General features: G+C 31.4%; 1 protein-coding gene across 3 annotated transcripts; it reads right to left on the bottom strand.

Annotated features, from left to right (window-relative positions):
- Window positions 1-3: 3 nt before the first annotated feature.
- On the bottom strand, window positions 4-14,012 carry LOC139089005 (ras association domain-containing protein 9-like). 3 transcript variants are annotated; one of them, XM_070638400.1, is made up of 5 exons: window positions 13,887-14,012; window positions 2,064-2,202; window positions 1,222-1,318; window positions 797-1,041; window positions 4-723 (listed from the first exon to the last, which is right to left on the bottom strand). In XM_070638400.1, the coding sequence occupies exons 2-5, from the start codon at window positions 2,187-2,189 to the stop codon at window positions 94-96; spliced, it is 1,098 nt and encodes a 365-aa protein (XP_070494501.1). In that variant the 5' UTR covers window positions 2,190-2,202; window positions 13,887-14,012; the 3' UTR covers window positions 4-93. The 3 variants fall into 3 exon arrangements, with proteins under 3 accessions (XP_070494501.1, XP_070494502.1, XP_070494500.1); XM_070638401.1 differs by lacking the exon at window positions 13,887-14,012 and adding an exon at window positions 9,211-9,813 and having other exon boundaries at window positions 4-720; XM_070638399.1 differs by lacking the exon at window positions 13,887-14,012 and adding an exon at window positions 9,211-9,812.
- Between the last annotated feature and the right edge of the window lie 6,687 nt (window positions 14,013-20,699).

A 20,699-nucleotide genomic window follows, 5' to 3' on the forward strand; every position in this document is an offset into this window, starting at 1 on the left:
AAATTTATATGCATGGAACAAGTATAAATGTATAAAAAAATTTGTTTCTTTATTGATTTTGTAATTAGTAGTACCAATAATAGAGTATTTGGATTATAAAATAACAGTTTCATTATTATCACAAAATTCACTAAACAGTGTATTGTCAAATGTAATATTGTCGAGCGAGCTCCTTCGTCGATTAATCTTCCTCAAAAATGAGTGCTCTTGATCAATAATCTCTTTAACATTGTTCATTTCAGACTTTAGTTCCTTATGAATTAACTCAAATTTGCAGCTTGTACGAGTGAAACTCTCAACACATTGGATGTCATTTATTGCATGATCTCTTAGCGATTCAAAATCTCGATCGTTCCTGAATTTTCGTTTCGGCGTGGATGATAGGCTGATTTTACATTCATCAATTTCCATTTCATGGAATGACCTTTGTTCTTTTGATATGAAGACTCCTGAATCATTGTCATTGTGATTCTCAATGATAAGGAACAGCTCATCTTCCGTGTCAGTTACAACAGCATTATTCCATCGAGACATGCTTGGCAGTGTCGATACTCCGTCATCACATTGTGCAATTTCAAAATCAGAATTTTCTGAGCATGGCTCAAGGTAGAAGTGATTTTGTACATGCTGATGATGATTCATCTCTGTCAAGTGCTTCTGAATCATTTCACCTTGTTGAAGGACTTTTTTCAATAGCTTTTTAATTCCATTTTTACGAATCTTCTATAAAGCAATGAATGAAAAATAATTTTCATAAATTCTCATGTCCATTAATATAATTTATGTGTGGCTTTACCTTATCCTTTGCTCGATATTTCTGCTCATTCTCTCTCATTTCAATTTCAAATTCTTTATTTATTTTCAACCTAAATTGTACATCACGTCTATTATCGGCCCAATTTTGCCATAGCTCATAAATCAGTTCGTCTCCACCTAATGCATGCTCAATATCTTGGAATCTCTCATATAAAATATAATGTGACGGGTCACAAATTAATTGTTTACTTGCTTTCGTGTTGGCCAATTCGTCATCGATCAAAGCTGTTCATTTTTTTATGAATAAAAATATGAGAATAAATATTTAAGTGGAATAATTAATATTCATGAGTTAGAATTGTATGTTTACAGCAGTGGACTATTTTGAAGGAATTAAAAATAAAAGGGGGGCAAAAAAGGGTGAGAAAATGACGTTGATGAATTCACAATTTCTACTCAGCTTACCTTTTATTATGTCATTGCAAGTTGTACGTCTATTAACTCCCGATACATAACGCGGAACTTGATTTATGTAAATGGGAATTTCTTCAGTCAGTTCACTCTGTGAGGCAATTAAGAGAGAATAAATAATTTTTAGTTCAACTTTTGATTTATAGTTGACATTTTCTATAGAACTAGAAGCTTTAATGGACATTTGATTTAACCTAGCTAGTTGGAATTTTTATGAGATGTAGATTTTGTGGAATTTGAATATGGATTGTGGCTTGGGAGGGTCATAAGAGTTCATTAACTGTTGTCCTTCTAATAGAGGTATCCCTAACAGACAGGGGTAGCATAGATGAGTATGCTACTTATATGAACTTGCTCACGAGGATTAATGCGTGAAGGACCCAACCTAATGAACTGGAGGCGATTAACAATCTGTTGTACCACACCCTTTAGAGTATTTAGACCTACAGTTGGTAGGATTCAAAACACTGGCTAGCTCTGCACATCTCAAATACACAATTACGTCATAAGACCTGATGTATCCAGTTGTAATTCGTGTGTGCAAGATTTTGTAAAGGCAACTAATGCCATTTCACCTCACACTGCAATGTATGCAGTCATGAGTATACTCAATAAATATAATTGATCATGTTCAATTTTGTAAGCATAATTATGACCCATAACAGGAAAAGCATGCTTTCATGATACATAAAGAGAACTACAGCACCTAAAAGCGGACTCGATGCCTATTAGAGGAGCCTACTCATTGTCTGTCCGGGCTAATTTATTAATGATCCACAACTCAAATTAACGTTATTTTGTTAATTGTCAATAAAAATTGTTGTTACTATACAAACCTCATTATCGCTGCTTGCTGATGACTCTAATTCTTGCATCGAAATTGGACTTAAGCGTTCTGATGTTATCGATTTAATATCATCATTTATTAAATTTATTAATGTTGAGTTTTGTGTCGGTGCCATATTTCGTTCATTTCTGAAAATAAAAGTTAAAAAATGAGCTAAGCAATACAGCAATACGAAACTATAGTTATTAAATCAATAATGAAATATGTTGTATGAGAGTCTCCACAATTTCTTATTTCCCATTCGCTATTTTCCGTCCGCAGAAAAATATATAATACAAAATGATTCTTTCCTTTTTAATGGAAAAACCTGCGATTTTTCCTTTTGCATGCATAAAGGAAAAGTTTTGTTCCTTCTTTTATTTCAGTTTAGTTTGAAAAGAAAAACTGTTTAGCAGTCTTTTTTTTGCCTTTATGTAGCTTTATGTTATTCAAAATATAAAAATGTAATCGTGAAAGCGACCATGATAATAAAATTTATTCCGCTATATAGCAGCTATAAGTTGTAACACAGAAAATTTATTTTTTCATTGAATCCAATATTTTTCCGTTCTTGTAGTTTATATAAACTTGTAGGCATATCCATAAATATAGATGTGTTGAAATATAATGGGAAAATTTAGGTGGTTTTCCGACTAACCTCCCACTAATATATAGTCACACTCCTTTTATTCCTCTCTTCTAATGCTTTTATTCTTCAAATTTTTCAGGGCATTAATGCGTTTTATTGCGATTCATTTAGTTAGTCGGGTTTGTTTGCGGAGTGGGAATCAGAGGATTTATAATGGGGTTATTTGAGGTATGTTCAAGGGGTTCCCAGGAATATTTGGTTCGGATTTCTTTAATAAAATTTCGAATTTTCTGTATGCAGTTGTAATGTCTTGAGCATTGTTCCTTGCCATATCTACAACCTTTTATAAAACAGATTGAGAGATCGGTCCCCGGTGGGAATTGAACCCACTTACTCACATAAGAGTGATTCAGAATTCGACATGTTGCCTAACCATTCGACGACAAAGGCCTAATTCTCGTAATGACTAATTTGTCAACATATTGCTCGATACCTCAGCAGAGCTTAATTGACAACTGAAGGAGGTCGTACATTGATTTATACACAAATTTTACATTTATCCCGAGTGACACAAATCAAGAAGGCACTCTCATAAATTCTTTTATTAACACCAAAAGGAAGTCGCCTCCGTTTGGCGTCCATATGGCTGCCAAAAGTAGGCAATAAAATGGTTTAACATAGCCCTAATAGCTCCGTGGCAGGGCCCTTTTTAATTTGTGTCACTCGGGTTACGAATCAGATCCCTCACTCCTTATTTCGCTATTTATTAATCCACACATGTGGTATGCAACTGTTGTCTTATTACAGAAGCAACATTTATATATTCCCATGTATTCTAAAAGGATGGATGACATGCATGCACTAATGTTTATTTTCCACCTTTTAGATTTAAATTCAAAACACACAAAAACGTTGAATGTCTTGTCATGCATTGACTTAAAGTATAACATGCGTTATTCGATCAAACAATTTTTCACACAAGAATTTTCTTCATTTTTCCAACAATTTTTCCTTTTTCATTTCATCATCGACAACAACATAAAAAGCTCATGCTTAAAATAGAAATTAGCATTGATTTATTTTTTTATTGCATGCAAGAAATCATTTTATTATAGACGATATAAAGTCGTCCCCCTCTTAAGAATGAAAAATTTCCGTGGCTTTCGAGCAGTAAGAACACATTTAAACTTCCGACTTAATGATTTTTCATGGCGACGAAAAAGTTTTTCCTTTCCTTTATATTACTCGAATTAAAAAGGAATTTTCTGTATTCATGCAAACATTCATCATGCACACGAAACATGCATATAATAAAAAAAAAAGCATAATTATGTTTTATTTTTGCACAAACTAAACAACAAGAAATAAAAGTTCTAAGTGCTTATCGCTGTTTTTGCGATCATTTTGTGAACAGTTAGTAAACTATAAAGTTATTTCCATAAAACATCAAACAAATTTAAAAGTCATCAAATGTAATGACTATAGCGCTTTTCCTTCCGATTTCATTGGAATGAAATAATTTCATATGAAAAGCAACGGACTTGGCAGTTACTTTAAACTCAAACGCGTGGTAATTTTGGTTCCTTTTTTTATTTGTCCATTATCTCGGTTGCTTATCACAGCTTCAATTAATTTTTTTATTCACAAAAAATGGCCATTCCAACTCGGTCACAAAGTCAATCAAGTTAAATGCTCCAGTAAAATCCATTCCAATACGGCACGTTTTTATGATTTTCCTTTGAAGCATTAAGTTATGTAATTGGTGGATTATAATTAACGGAATAGAATTGGATCGCGAGTCATTGTTACAGTCATTCAAATAGCGACATGAAAATTGCACTTTTCCACCTCTAATTTCACACAAAATTGCCATTTAATTAGCATCCAAAAAGAGCCATTAATTAGGTGACTTTGTGGGTAAAATATACGAATGACGTCCATGCCGTGTCAAGATATTACGCATGTAGGTCACAGTGAGATCCACAACCACTATTCACATGCCGTACCCGAACAGACAAGGAGCATGCCCATGAGTATGGCCACAGAATTGAGTATTATCAATTGTATTAATTTAGGTGACCATTCTCATTGTCAGTTAGGTATAACTTCCCAAACATTAAACATCATTTACAAATAACCCACAAATTAAGTAGAATGAGCTCAAAAAGTCACGAATGTTGATCTGCTTCTTTTAAAACGATGAAAATCTTTCTCTCGCTTATGAGATTGAAGACAATGGAAGTTCCATTTATTTATGTGATTGTTAAACCAAATGAAATATTTTAATTACATTAATTTCAAATTTTCGAGCATCTTCTTTTCTGCCTTTAATCAATTATGTCCAAATAAAAGCTAACTAAGTTGTGGCTATCGTTTACAGGTACGGAAATCAGAGTATGCATGTACACGCGCGAACGTCAGTAATGAATAAGAGAGAAATATTAAGTAGAGAAGTAAGTAAGTAAGCAGATCAGTGGTTGATAATGAACTGAAATTGAAAATTGAAAGTTAAATCGTTATAAGCAGCATAAAAGAAGTAAAAAAATAATATTCATTGAGCGATTATTTCATTTCATTTGTTTTATTTTTATATTTTTTTGTGGTAATTTTTCGCACAATTAAGACATTTTTCTGTATCTTTTTACGTGTGTCTCACTCTCCGTCTTGCTCAATTGTTTTGTTCGGTGGAAAAATTCTTTATTATTTAACATTTTGAACGGTGCGCGCTGGGCATTTAAAAAATAGCTGTTGATGCTTAAAATGTCGGCTTTTTATTGTAATGATCAAATTATGCAATTGGATTAAGGGTAAAGAAAATGCTATAATAATATAAGTGGCAATTGTTATGGATAGGAATGGAATTGAATCATTTTGAATTATTTGGTAATTCAATTGTTGGTGCTGGGTAAAGATCAGCACCTCATCATTGTAATTTCGTTCACAAAAACTAGGTTCATTTACCCGATTAGTTCGCACAGACGTAAGCATGCACATCAGCAATAATTTCTTAGTTCGCATTTTAATGAGTCGCAGAAGTAAAAATGTCAATGAATTTTTATGTAGTCGGTTTTGAAAGACATGGCAGTCAGATATTTTCTCATGGATGGATTGCATGCATTACTATCATTTTTTTCACTGTCTACATATAACATGTAGGGTTGCATTCCCACTTTTTTTAATGTTCTACACAGCTGACACTGTCGATTGTCAAATAATGGCACCAAAAGATCCACAGAAGCTGATAACATAAAACTGTGAATTCTCCAAGTGCCAAGATTCGTCCAATCGCATTAATATCCAATATAATTAATGTCATCAATGGATTTTTTGTTGATTTTCGGTTTTTCCTTGTGTATGAGTCATGAACGTCCAACAACCGTCTGTGTTAATGTCATAGGAATGAACTTTTTTCGTGCTCGTTACATTTATTTTCCATTCTTTCTCTATATCTTTATCGTTCCAAATGATATATATATTTTCAAAAAACACGAACGGAAGCAATGACTATTTTCCATACATCTAATATGTGATTTTCATTTTATGATAAAGAACCTCCTACCCGTAACCTCCTAATTTGATACTCCTAATATGTAGATTGTTGACTGAATTTTTGATAACTTTTGATGGATGGAAATATTCTAAAGTATACTCTAATTTTTCATTTCTAATTTCATTCATGCATGTTTAATGGAGGCGAGAAAACTTTTTTTTTTTCATTGTGTCCCTCTTCTTCATTGTGTATATAAAAATAGATGGAATCGATGAATTTTTCATGTGATCGTTTTGTGAATTACTCGAGATTAGGAGAATTTTTCTAGATCCATGCCCACATGCTAATTATAATTTGACTTTCCCGAGCGACACAAATGAAGAAGGTTTCCTTTAACCGTCCAAATGGCTGCCAAGAGGAGGTGCCTTCCATTTGGTGTTAATAAAAGACGATCCTTTAAAGTTTCATGGCAGAGCCTTCTTCATTTGTGTCACTCGGGTTTCATGATAATTCCAGACATTTCTCTTATTTTATTTATCATAAAAATGCTTACTCTCATTTATTATTCATGTGAATATTTCATTAACTTTCTGTCTATTCAATTTTTATTAGACCTATTCAAAAGCAATTTTTATAGAGTCTTTATGTATCTGATCCATTGTCTAATACATGTGATGAATTTTTTCTTTGCCATAATGCGGATTTTGCAGATTAGTATTTATCACTAATGCGTTTGGCTGTTATGCAATTGCATTTAGCTAATACTTTTTTGAATATTACACAAGCTTTTGCGGTAATCTCTCAATATTTAGGTGGAAATGCAATTTTTTTGTGTTAACTTTTCGGAAGAAATTGTTTAATTGACTTGATTCATTATTAGCTTCAATGGTTTTGAAGTTTGTCAGCATGAGGAAGTTTTATCTGTTTCTGAGTAGATTATGACTAGCTCATACTGACAAGCTGATGTATGGCAGAGCACATGGTGTGATTGGAATTGATGTAAGCATTTGGAATCAAATAGGTCTTGATCCAATGGACGCTTTGCAGGCCACATCTTAAAGGATCATTTGACTCCTTCTATGTCTAGTTTAAAGAGCGATTAATGCCGTTATAATTGTGGCCAGTAAAATAGTCAGATGGAAAGCCTTTTGTAATAACTAAAGCTTCAAGTTTGAGCATGGTTCCAGTAAGTAAGTAAGTAATGTCGCTATAATGCCTGTCCAATCGATTTGGTAACTTAACCCGATATGCTACATTTAGTAATACTCTAAATAAATTTGACATAAAACCTCATTTCCACCTATTTCCAACATAAAGTTCAAATCATTCAAATTGTAATTACGAAATGTCGCATGTACTAAAACATGCCGGTACGACAAAAAATTATCACGTATTGCTTTCGTCTGTGTCACGAAATAAATTGTAATGAATAGAATTGAATGTTGTTCAATGACCCAAAGTCGGTCGATTTTTGAAGGTAGAACTTCTTGAATTATTGAATATATATTTTCTAAAATGATTTTCTAGTGAAATCTAGCACGAAACCCAAGTTGAAGGTTTTTGTATTGTAGTGCTTTACTTTCAATTTTCATAGTAATGGATATAAATGTGAAATCGTCTCTATGACATAATAAAAATCGAAACTATTATTTTAATAAACAAAAAAATTCACCAAATTCATGAACTTCAATCAATGGCAGCAATTCAGTAGCTACTTCAAGGTAAAACTTTCCCTAAATTGCCTCAACAAAATGAAAATTACACAGACAATGTTTTTATATCCCTAATCATTCTAAAAAAATGCATTTATAGCCATTTACGGCCATCAAGTCGGACAACAACAGCATGACAGAATATTATCATTCATTTTCATTCCCTTTCTTTATCCCATTGAGAACAATAATGTGAAAATGTGCCCATAAAAATGGGAAAAAAAGAAAGAAAAAATTCTCAGCAATTCAAAAACGAATACAACAAGCTAACCATCCATCCATCCAGTCAGTCTATTTAGTATACATACACATTTAATTTTTATGTTCTTCTCTCGCGCTGTTCGACCGTAGCTTATCAAGTATAATTTTTATGTCATATTTAATGAAAGTAAGGCTTATAAAACCAACTATATAGCAGGAGAATAATAGAGGAAAGATAGTGGAGATGGCATAAAAAAAAGATTTTCTGCTTGCGATAATGAAGAAATTCTCTTGCTTTTAAATTTTTGTTTTATGTTTTTATTTAGTAACCGTCAAGTAGATGGATTGGCTGAGAATTATTCCGGTGTGTAAGAAATTATGTTATGTAGAAGGGAAATGATCCATCACATCTTTATTTTGGACTATGTATTGTTTGTAAGATAGGGTGGAATGGATGAGTGAGATGATTTGTGTAGCAGAAAGTTTTTGAAGTTCTTAGCTGTTCTTAGTTTAGTTTATGTAGTATGGAATGTGACAGTTTAGGTAGGATATATGGATGATGAATTTTTGAAATGGTCAAGGGAGCTTCTGAGTTTTATGACGCGACCGGCAGACTAACTGTTTTGTCATACAGGCAAATAGCATGCTTTCGTGGAACAGAAAGACCACTGCGGTACCTAAAAACGGTCTCTCTGTCTGTTATGGTTTAATGTTTTAAATTAGCTCAATTTTAGGCTAGATTTATACAACTTTATCCCTAACAGGCACAGAGATCGCTTTTGGGTACCATAGTGGCATTATTGTTTCCTAAGATGCTTATTGCTTGTTAGTGTATTTTAATATAACTGACTATCAAAAGTATTCAAAAAATCTTGAGTAGAACAAGGCAGTTGCTATCTTTTATTAAGGGAAATTCCCGTATAGTCTTGATCCTTGTCCTGATCACGTTTTCATTCTCGAGAATAAAATATAATCGAGACTAAGAAACCCAACCTTTTACCAACTTCAAACTTTTGAAATAATTTTTGAAACCAGCCTTAATGGCTTGTGTTTTAATATGCTTTAATGGAAGTTTCAGAAATTAAACTTTAATTCATAAACTCATAAAATATTCAAATATTTAAGAAGTATTAACAGAAATAAAAGGATGGAATAAAATACTTACAGATTCGACAAATCCTTCGATAACTTTGACAAAAATGCTCCTTAACGGTCAACAGAAGAAAAAACTTAATAATTTTATCATTTAACAAATAATTCAGTGTTGTTTTAGTTTTGACACTTTGTGGAAGTTTCACAATTTCTTCTAGGTATAACTTCTTTTATAAAATAAAATGAAATTTAACTTAAGTTCTAAATAAGTAGTAACTTAAAAAATGTTCAAGTCATAAGAAATAAAACTCAAAAAAATATTAAAAAAATAAAAGCAGTTCCGAAAGAGCTTGAGCACTGTCAACGAATAAATCCAAACTAAATCTGGATGGCTTATTCTAGTTATGGCCAATTTTTCTTTCATATAAATTTCTTTTTTTCACCACTAAAAACTTTTCCGAGCAAAAAGCTCAAACTGAATAAATTTCTAATTTTCTTATTACAATTTTTTCCCCGACATATCCGCTTCTTTTTTTCGCTACACTTGATATTATACATTTATCATGGAAGGCAGGCAAAATTATTGAATATCCTTATGTTTTGACTGAATCGGTTACCGGAGGAACCTAGCAAGTATCCTTGACAACAACAAACGAAACACTAAATGAAAAAACTATTTTTTTCAAATTATTATGCCTTTCTGCCCCCACCCATTAGCGTTTTTTTTTGTTCACTATATATTATATTGTATGTGTGTTGAAAATATAAAAAAGTATGAGCTGAGAGAAGAATAAAAAAAAAAAAATTCACCGACCGCCGCGTGTTGGTTTCATGAAAAAATGAAAATGGTATGATGGCTTTTCGGGCAACAAAAAAATACAAGAGTCTTTCAGATGGTTTGATTAATAAAAAAAAAACTTACGTGTGTGTATATGTGTGCGTGAATAAAATATATATGAAAAGTCAGGGTTAGTGGCAATGGTAAACTGTCCATTAATTACCACGACATGTGGCATGTGCAGCCTAATATAAATACAATTCTTCCCCTTTTTAAGTCATTCTTTCTCTCTCGTGTGGCGCAATTTCATTCACAAGAAATTTTTGGCCGATCTTTCTTTCCTATTGTGTGGCACCTTTCAGAGCACCTGTCTTGCAACAACAAATAAGAAGAATAGAATTATACCAACTTACAATATATTTTTTTTAAAACAAAAATAAAGTAGTTGTAGAGTAATTTTCATTTTCTATTCTGTGTGTATATATAAAATTTGAATTTAAATGATCATCGTAAAGGAACAATGGGAAATGAACGGAGCTCTATAGATAGGAGTAAAGAAGAAAAGTTAATGTAATATTGATTGTTGAAGTTGATGGACTGAATTTATTTTCATTTCACTGTCGACGGTGCTTTCCACGGAATTTCTTGAACTTTCCTTCTTTCTTTGCATTTTAATGTTGTTGCTGAAAAAAAAAGGAATTTTTCATGCTTTGCTATCACTATGAATATATCTCACGTTTTTAATGGTTTTGCTTTCGCAATGTATGGTAAAACATGCATAAAGGAGGTCTCGAAGCGTAGCTAAATAGAAATTGCCCTTGCCTTTCGTCCTGTCGATGCTATACACAGCAAACAGGCTGAAGCAAGGAAGGCATGCTTGTCTCTCATTCTTGACTTTCTTCCTTTTTTTATTTTTTGTTAAATCGAAAAAATCTATAGCATATACATGCGAATATAACTGTATACAACTTTTATAGTCATTTTTGGCATTATATTCCATTATGAACAAAAAAGGTAGAAAAATCCGACGTTGGCACGAAAAGGTAGGAAACTAGCTAACAACAGGAATTTCGTTCGATAAGCGAAGATGCAGTGGTGTGAGGTTGTAAAGTAGCTCCATAGCTTTTTTTACTAGTTCCACTATAAAGTAAGAAAGAATCATATTATATAGACTCGCATACTATACACATTTTGTATGAAATATCGCGATTAAAATGGATATGCCTTTTTATATAGCAGCCAACAACTATATGGCGTTATATATGCGTGCGTGATTTCGCTACCAACACCCCGTCACCTTCCATCAACTCCACGTACATAGTTTGTAAGTAGATTTCTTATCGCGTTCGCCTTATCGAGACACCACCTTAGCTTATAGTCTCGAATTCAGGGATCTGGACATAATGTTTTTTTATTGCTTATTCCCCTACTTATATACATTTCCTACCATTTCTATAACCTGACTATTTTGTGTTTTGTTCCACAAATTTATGAAATAGAACAGAGTTGGTTATGTGTGTATGTGTGTGTTGAAATACAAATTGAGGGTGGCTGATATAATTTGAAGAATGAACTGAACTTATAATATTAATAAGTATGAGGTGATTATGCGGTTTTTTTTTATCTGTAGTGTATAGAAGCAAAAAAAAAAGCCATTTAAACTATGACTTGGAAATTATATTTCTTTACTCGATTGGGTCGATGAAAATTATATTTCGAGTCATGAATGCTAGTTTTCTCCTCATAGCAATTATCGTCATATATTTACTATACACAGAGCTATATTAATTTTCCACGGCATTTCTGTGGACTGAAATATTTTTCCATTCTTTCTCTTTCTATTAAAGCAAATACTATTTGGTCACGAGGGTGTCAAAATTGCATGAGTAGTCACTTGTTAAATTATGCAAGAAAATTAAACAAAAAAAGTAAGTTTTTTTTATGTTCAATCAATGAAAATTTTTTCTGTCATTTTTATGACGCAGAGTGGGCTGAATAAATTAAATAAATTTGATAAATTAATTTCAACTGAAATTACATACTTGCTATGTTCCATACTTCATAAACCAATGCCATAAAAATTGCAGTAATGCATGCACATAATCATTATTTTCTCTAGAATTTTTTTTATTATCAACTTTGTTTCGCAGCATGTTAAACATGCTAAAGCACTCTTAATTTAGTGTATGAAATTTAGCTCGTTCATTCACACGACAAAAAGAAAAACAAGTTGAAAAATTAGCAGATTTACTTGACAGAGACGCATTTATGATCATGTTTTGTAAATAAGCGGTATAGGCTGTAATTGGTACAAATTAACAAAGTTTCAAAGTAAAGACAACATAGATTTGTGTGTTTTTGATGATTCACGTAGCTGCTCATGCCATTGATTGACTTAACACTAACCCATGATCAGTTGGTACAATCTTCTAATCCCGGATAGAAAAAATCGATTGAACGATCAATAATCCGATTCCAGGTTAGAATGACGCTAACTGAGTACCGGATTTGGTTTAAATCTAGCTCAATGAGAGTCACGCCATCCTGATACCAGAATTTGGATCCATTAAACGACTTTTGTTGTTAAGGAAACAAATGTGCACTAAAAATATAATTGTTTGCCGAAAGAAATTGCTTTATTTTATAATTGTTATTACTGCTTACAGCAACTGCAATTTTCCTCACGATCAGACAGTCTGATAACTTCTAATGCCATTTCAAACCCTCTTCAAAAATTACCAGCGTTAATAAATAGTTTATTTTTTCTTTATATATTTTTTTAGTTGGTAACAACATTTATGAGAGTAATTAAAACTCGATTTATGAAATTTTTTGCTTTATATCGTCAAAAAGCGAAGGCTCAAGTCGCTAACTTAGTATCATGCTACAATAAAGTAACACAAGAAAAATATATCCACCTATCGTGTTCATTTTCGATTAACGCACGTGATTCTACTTATGAAGGGGTAAGGGTTGAAACTAATTCAAATCCTCCTTGTTTAATGCATAAACTTCATGATGATAATTACGATCAAAATCAAAATGTGTTTTAGAAATGCAAATAAGCTAGATTGAGGGCGTTTGTTAGGTTCAGGTGGAAGAAATTGCACAATCAAGTATGGTAATGAGTAGAGAAAATTAATTCACAACATTTTTATGAAAATTTCCTTTCAATATACAATAAAGCCATAATTACGCATACGTGAGTTTATCAAATCAGAAAAGAAGGTGACATGAAAATCATTCAGGACATAGGCGAACATGCAAGAAGGAAAAGGCACATGAAATTGATAGTTTTTTCTCGTGAATGCTTAAAACATGCACTTGCAATGCAGTCAAAAAATAAAAGGATAAAAATGTATAAAAAATAATTAAATAGGTATGCATAACATTCAAATAAATAATGAACATGTGTATCCTGAATAACAACAAGAAGAGAAATTAAAAAGTAAGAGAATTATTATGTTGTGTATTGAAACATGAATGGGGGATAAAGAGCGAATTATAAAATATGAGTCAGGTGTATATTTCTTAACGTATGGTAAGGTGTTTTTCCGTTAAAATGAGCGCGTAACGACTATCTTCATGTGAATGAACAATGTTAATATCTATCATAAAAATTCATTATTAATGTGAGATTAAAATTGATAGTTTTGACGACAATTGTACAGTAAAGAATGTAATTATTTGGATTTTACTAATTATCATCCAGCTTAAATAAAGAGAGCGAAAAACATACACAATATAATCGATAATAAAAGTGGAACTCAATTGCTTGCTTGCAAGTACATGTCCATATTCATAAATGAATTCAATTATTATTATTATTTCCTTATCGATTTAGTTTAATTACAAGTTATTTGACAAACTACTATTTTTTTATACAATACCACAAATAATGGAAACAAACTTCATGACTAGTTTCCAATGTGATTGTCCTTTCTAACTGGGTAAAATTAAAGCATGCTTACCTACTATAAATAATTGATCGGCATCAGTCAATTTTCCTTGTCGTTATGTACACATTACAATCCTCCTACTTCTTACTTGTTCTTTATCTGATATTTACTCGAATAAATGAATCCACATTGATTGCTGTTATGATGGAACTCATTTTTTTTGATGTGAACTATAGTCAGTTGGAAAATACATACAAGTTCTGCTTTAATTTTATTTCATTCTTTTGGGTATAGAAGCTTAAAATATTCAACGAATTTCACGGTCATGTAATTTTTGTCTCTATTCTACAGTTTTTTTGTCTACACAATAAATTCTAATACATTTGTGTTGCATGTGACACATGATTTCAAATGTATAAGCTCAATCGTGTATTGGATTCGAATTACCTACTTAAGATCCTCATTTTTTTTGGAACTTTTTTTGTCACGAAAAAAAGTTTGGGATTTAGAATTAATGTAAATCTATATGAAAAATACATGAAAATTACAACTTTTTGTCAAAATACATTTGGGCTTAGTCGTTCGAAAATTCTCAGAAATGTTATAAATATTTAGGGTAATATTTAAATAGTCTATCTTGTATTTCTAAAAAACGAACAATTTAACTAAATACACTATAATTAAGCATTTAACTCGATTATCTGACACTGAAAATTTGTTACTTAATCTGAATTTTTGGACAAAAATGCTTGTAATTTTATGAATAACAGTTCTAAGGTACAAATGATAGTCGACTTGTTCATTTTTCAATTCTATACAATGCAAAATATCAAAAGTTAGTCAAAAACTGGTTTAAAGTAGTTAAATTAATAATTTTTTGTAAAAGCGTTAAGAAAATTTTGAATTTTTCCATACAAATTTTTCGGAGTTTACAACAACAAAAATATTCACAAAAATTCGAAAAAAATTAAAATTGATAGCTTAATTTGTTAATTAATGAACTGGAATAGAACTAGAGGCTGTATTTATGTTGCCTTTTTGTGTTTTGATACTCAGATTATTTAACAGAAGTCGTTTTTACACGCTTTTATTTGATGCTCTGTCTGTCTTTCTGTCTTTCTGTCTTTCTGTCTGTCACGTTCAAAATTTGTGACCCTTTTTTCGACCACTTCTACTGGTCCAATCATGCTGATTTTTTTTATACATGAGTGTTCTGGAGGGCAATTTGATATTTTGCCATCATTAAATCGCTAACTCGCTTCCTTATATTTTAATAATTAATTTAAATTTTTATAGGAAAAAATTTCAAAAACATTGTCAATTATGTATATTTCTAATTTACATTAACTCTTTTTATCGAACTGAAACTAATTCATGTGATTAACTAAACATCAATTAATAATATAAATTATTAATTAAATTATAATATCAATCTGTTCAGGATATTTAAGTAAGCCAAAAAATTTAACTAGTGATTTTCTCGCGGATATTCTTAGCAAAAATTTTTCCAAAAAAACCGTTACATTCAAATCTTCAAAAATTGTTAATTTTGTTGAATTTCAATAACCTATGTTACTCTTGTTATACTGTATATAAATATGGTCCTTCTTACTGGATCTTGATATACTTTATAAATATGGTCCTGGATCTTACTGGATGTTATACTGTATAAATATGGTCCTGGATCTTTGGATCCTGTTATACTGTATAATGGTCCTGGATGTTATTCTTGATATAGTATAAATATGTCCTGGATGTTACTGGATCTAGATTAATAAAATGGGTTGGATCTTACTGGATCTTGTTATACTGTATAAATATGGTCCTGGATCTTCATCTTGTTATACTGTATAAATATTTTTATACTGTATAAATATGGTCCTGGATGTTACTGGATCTTGATATACTGTATAAATCTGGATCTTACTGGATCTTGAATACTGTATAAATATGGTCCTGGATGTTACTGGATCTTGATTACTGTATAAATATGGGCCTGGATCTTTGGATCTTGTTATTTATAAATATGGTCCTGGATCTTACTGGATCTTGATATACTGTATAAATATGGTCCTGGATCTTACTGGATCTTTATACTGTATAAAAATGGTCCTGGATCTTACTGGATCTTGTTATACTTGGACTTAATGGACCATATGACAACCATTGGTCTGGATCTTACTGGATCTTGAATACTGTATTTGGTCCAACTGGATCTTGATATACTGTATAAATATGGTCCTGGATCTTAATCTTGTTAACATGTATCAATATGGTCCTGGATCTTACTGGATCTTGATATACTGTATAAATATGGTCCTGGATCTTACTGGAGCTTGATATACTTATGGTCCTGGATCTTACTGGATCTTGATATACTGTATAAATATGGTCCTGGATCTTACTGGATCTTGATATACTGTATAAATATGGTCCTGGATGTTACTGGATCTTGATATACTGTATAAATATGGGCCTGGATCTTACTGGATCTTGAATTAAAATGGTCCTGGATTTGGATCTTAAATCCATAAATATGGTACTGGATCTGAATACTGTATAAATATTTGGATCTTACTGGATGATTCATAAAATGGTCCTGGATCTACTGGATCTTGGTATAAAATGGTCCACTTACTGGATCTTGATATACTTTATGGTCCTGAAACTGGATCTTAATTTATAACTGTATTATGGTCCTGGATCTTATCTTGTTAACTGTATAAATATGGTCCTGGATGTTACTGGATCTTGATTACTGTATAAAATGTCCATGTTACTGATCTTGATATACTGTATAAACATGTTCCTGGATCTTACTGATCAGCTGTATAAATAATGGATTTGAAATTCCTATTATAAATATTTTTTACTGGATCTTGTTAACAACATGGTCCTGGATCACTGCATCTTGATATACTGAAATTGGATCTTACTCTTGATATACTGCCAAAAATATGGTCCTGGATCTACTGGATCTTGTTATACTGTTAAATCGATAGATAGGTAAAAAATATGGTCCTGGATCTTACTGGATCTTGATATACTGTATAAATATGGACTGGATTTCTTGATATACTGTATAAATATGGTCCTGGCATGATATACAGTATAAATTCTTACGATATTGTATAAATATGGTCCTGGAATTTGAAGTATGTGTCAAATAGGGATGATTACTGGGATATACTGTATAAATATGGTCCTGGATCTTACTGGATCATGAATACTGTATAAATATGGTCCTAAATCTTTAACATTCATCTTGATATAATGTATAAATAGTGGATCTTACTGGTTTCTGTATAAATTGAAAATCATGCATGTAAAATATCAGTGTACTTAAAATTCAGTTCTCAATTAGTAATAATTTGATATTAATAAAATATAAATATAAGACTGTTGTATGGTACAAATTTAATTATACTTAGACATAGTGTAATTAGTTTTTATATTGCTTTAAATTAGTCCGTAACATTTATACATAACTCGAAATGTGCACATGAAAATATGTTGTCCAATTACAACATTTCGAACGAAACGAAAAGCTATACAATAATAAACGAAGCCTAGTCCGAACTATAACAACAGTTGGTGAAGCGAATAGTCCGAACTACTGTGATAATAACAGTCGAACGAAGAAGCGAAGATATACTGTGAATAACAAAATAATAACGAATAAAAAGTGGAGAGACTGTAAACATTATTCACGAAGCGAAGAGTCCGACACTACTGTGACCTAACAACAGTGAAAAGCGAAGCGAACATACAGCCATCAGCAGCTCGAATAATCAGTTCGAACGTAGTTCGGACTTGGTTGAGCGAAGCTCACAAATTTTTTTGAACGGAGCGAAGCGAGTGAAGGCGTGAAAATTTTCCATTAAGAAAACTACATGGATTATCGTAAGTAAAAAATAGTTCGAGCGAATCGAACTTAAGCAGTTCGGACGTTCGAAAAACTTTTTTTTAAAAATTTTCACTTGGATTAAGTAGTAAATAAAAAAAAACGTTAAAAAAAACTTTTTCTTTTAAAAAAGACTAAAAAAACTTTAAAAGAAAAATGCTCCTGCTGTTTTGAAAAACACGCTTTTAAAAAAAGACTAAAAAATGTCCTAAAAATTAAAAAAACTTTTGCGCTTTTAAAAAAGACTAAAAACTCAAAAGAAAAATGTAAATAAAAAGAGCGCACTTTTTAATTTTTCTGTAGAGTTTTTATTGTACTACACAAGGATTTTAATTAAATGCAATTCATATTTTTTTCAAATTTTTCTAACGTGTTCAAACGTGTTTTTGTAGAAAAAAAGTTTTTTACTAAAACTGAGTAATTTTAGAAAATGGAACTAAGCCCATTTAAATTATGAGTTAATTTTTAATACAATTTTCTATAAGGTTCACAGGATTGGAACTGATTACTACTTACTTATTCGCTGGCCATGTAGACAATGATCCTTGATATAATTAGAATTGAATGGATGACTAACTTAACTTCAATCATGTTCTTGGAGCTACAAAAGTACACAAAAGGGTTTCTAACTGAATCTATTGCTGCTCTGTCAAGGCAACTTCCCTCAATGCCAGTGTAATAATCTCTAGAGACCTTCTTGATAAGAGAAGTCGCCACCGTGCTACTTTGCCATCTAAAAATTCAGATTGAAATCATGCTCTTTGCCAGTTTACTTGAAGTATTCGTTGAACTCAATTGGAGCGAAGTAAGGAAGTAACTTACTTGAAGATTGCTACTTGGACACAATATTATAACCAAGCAGCCATGAATAATTTGTGGTGATCTGAGCCTTTTCGTCAAAATATTATAAAACTCAATGAAATATCTTCTATAAAATTAAAAATTTCGTAAATCCAAAATTACTTTCTCAAAATTATTTTCAATGTTACAATTTCATAAAATATTCTACTGGTAAAGGGAAGGAAGCACAAGAGAAATTTATCTGAAACTAATTTAAAATTCACCTGACATATAAGTTGTAAACATAGGGGGTTCCCATTACAATGCACATACACATGTTCCACTTGCTGCAGCCAATTTTTTGAAATTCCTTATTCAATAAACTATTTCCAAATCAACAATTAATTAGCATGCATCTATTGAATATTGAAACTATGCCAAAAATCTCCTTTAAATCGATAGATAGGTAAAAAATATCAATGACTAATTTCAGCATGATATAGTATTTCATCGAATTGAATTTAAAGTATGTGTCAAAGAGGGATGATTGTGAGGCATGAACTTTATTTTTCTAAATTAACATTCACATAGAATGGGTATAGTGGTATGGTTTCAATTGAAAACACATGTTTTGTCTTAATTCTTCCGTATAATTTTATTATAATATACATATAAGTCTGTGTATTTTGTAGCAAGTGAATTTTTTTACTTGTAAATTTGTAGTTTTAAAAATTCACATTACCAATTACATTTCCCAAACTATACAATAATAAACAGCCTATATATGTACACTTGGTGAATAAAAAAATATAAAGTCGAGAGATATAGAATACAAAATAATAAATAAAAAAGAGAGGTAAAATTATTCACAAAAGAATATAATGAAAATGAATATCAGCCATCAGCAGAATGTTTACCGGACCAGAACAATTTTTATAGCTAAATTTTCAGTTGTTTCTTTCTGTCTTTTTCGTTCACTTTTTTTTCTGTTGTGTCACTTATACAAGTGAATTGTTCTACCTGCTGTTTTGATGGATATAATGAGAATTAAATTTGCAGGTGTATAAGACGCATTTTAATTTTTCCTGTAGAGTTTTTATAATGAGGATTAATTAAATGCAATGAATAGCAAATTTTTCTAACGGTTCAAACTTCTGTAGATACTAAAACTGAGTAATTTTAATACTAAGTATGAGTTAATTAATTTTTCATAAGGTTCACAGGATTTCTGTTCATTTCACAGTGACCGTTTGAATTATGATGACTAATAATTATGTTGACTTGTCATAATTGAAGGCAACACCCTAACAGGTAAAGAGACCGCTGATAAGGAAGTGGTCTTTCTGTATCATGAAATCATGCTCTTTGCCTGTTAGGGTACTGAAGCTCAATTGGAGCATAGCCTGGACAGTCACCAGTCGTACCACGTAAAACTAAAAAAGGATGTTTTATATCAATTTTATAAAAATTTCTATATCTTTAGTCCAATGGTTCTCAAACTTTTCAGCAGGACGATTCTTTAAAATATTTTTGTTTTTGGAAAAGTTTGGTAAGTGTAACGCAAAAACTTTAGCGTTACACCAGATATTTAAGAGTTTCTAATGCCAAGGCCAAGACTTCTCGACCTGAGTATTGAGATTGGCTGAGACCGAGACTTCGAAAATTTCCTGTTAGTATTTGTCCTGATCTTGGTCTCCAGAAGTTGTCCATACCGAGAAATTGGGAAACGTTCTCAGATCGTGTCACGACCTAGCAATTTATCGAATACCATAATTTGATATCCTGCTTTGTTCAGATGATTGGAAAATAACATAAAAATCCGATTTAGCAAAATTTCCTTGTCTTTGTGGGGTCTTTAATAGAGTCTCGACTAAAGGTAGCTTTTTGAGATTTCAGAGTCCAGATTCCTCGAACCTCTGCCATCTCTGCAACAAAAATATGTTAAGCAATAAAGAAAGTCAAATTGACATGGACAAAATCTTATAAACCAAAACTGCAAAATCATTTTATTAACTGCTATACATATACATACTAATGTTAGAGCAGATCAAAGACGGTCAAAATGCACCAAACTCATTCACGCGTACAATTTTTTTAAGAAATTTTAGAGAAATGTTCGTTACAAAGAAATTCTTTTGAAGAAATTTTCTGAAGCTCTTTAAAAATTTTAATTTATTTTTCACTTCCATTTAATTTTCATA

Source organism: Chironomus tepperi, unplaced genomic scaffold (assembly GCF_022539635.2).
Source record: "Chironomus tepperi strain 1889 unplaced genomic scaffold, CSIRO-AGI_Ctep_v1 contig_172, whole genome shotgun sequence".
Lineage (NCBI taxonomy): Eukaryota > Metazoa > Arthropoda > Insecta > Diptera > Chironomidae > Chironomus > Chironomus tepperi.

Bases quoted from the DNA above. Each gene is read 5' to 3' on its own strand.
- LOC139089005 (XM_070638400.1), bottom strand. From the start codon at position 2,189: ATGGCACCGACACAAAACTCAACATTAATAAATTTAATAAATGATGAT. The intron at 1,042-1,221 runs GTAAGCTGAGTA...AAAAATGAACAG, and splicing joins TTGCAATGACATAATAAAAG to CTTTGATCGATGACGAATTG. The intron at 724-796 runs GTAAAGCCACAC...ATTGCTTTATAG, and splicing joins AATATCGAGCAAAGGATAAG to AAGATTCGTAAAAATGGAAT.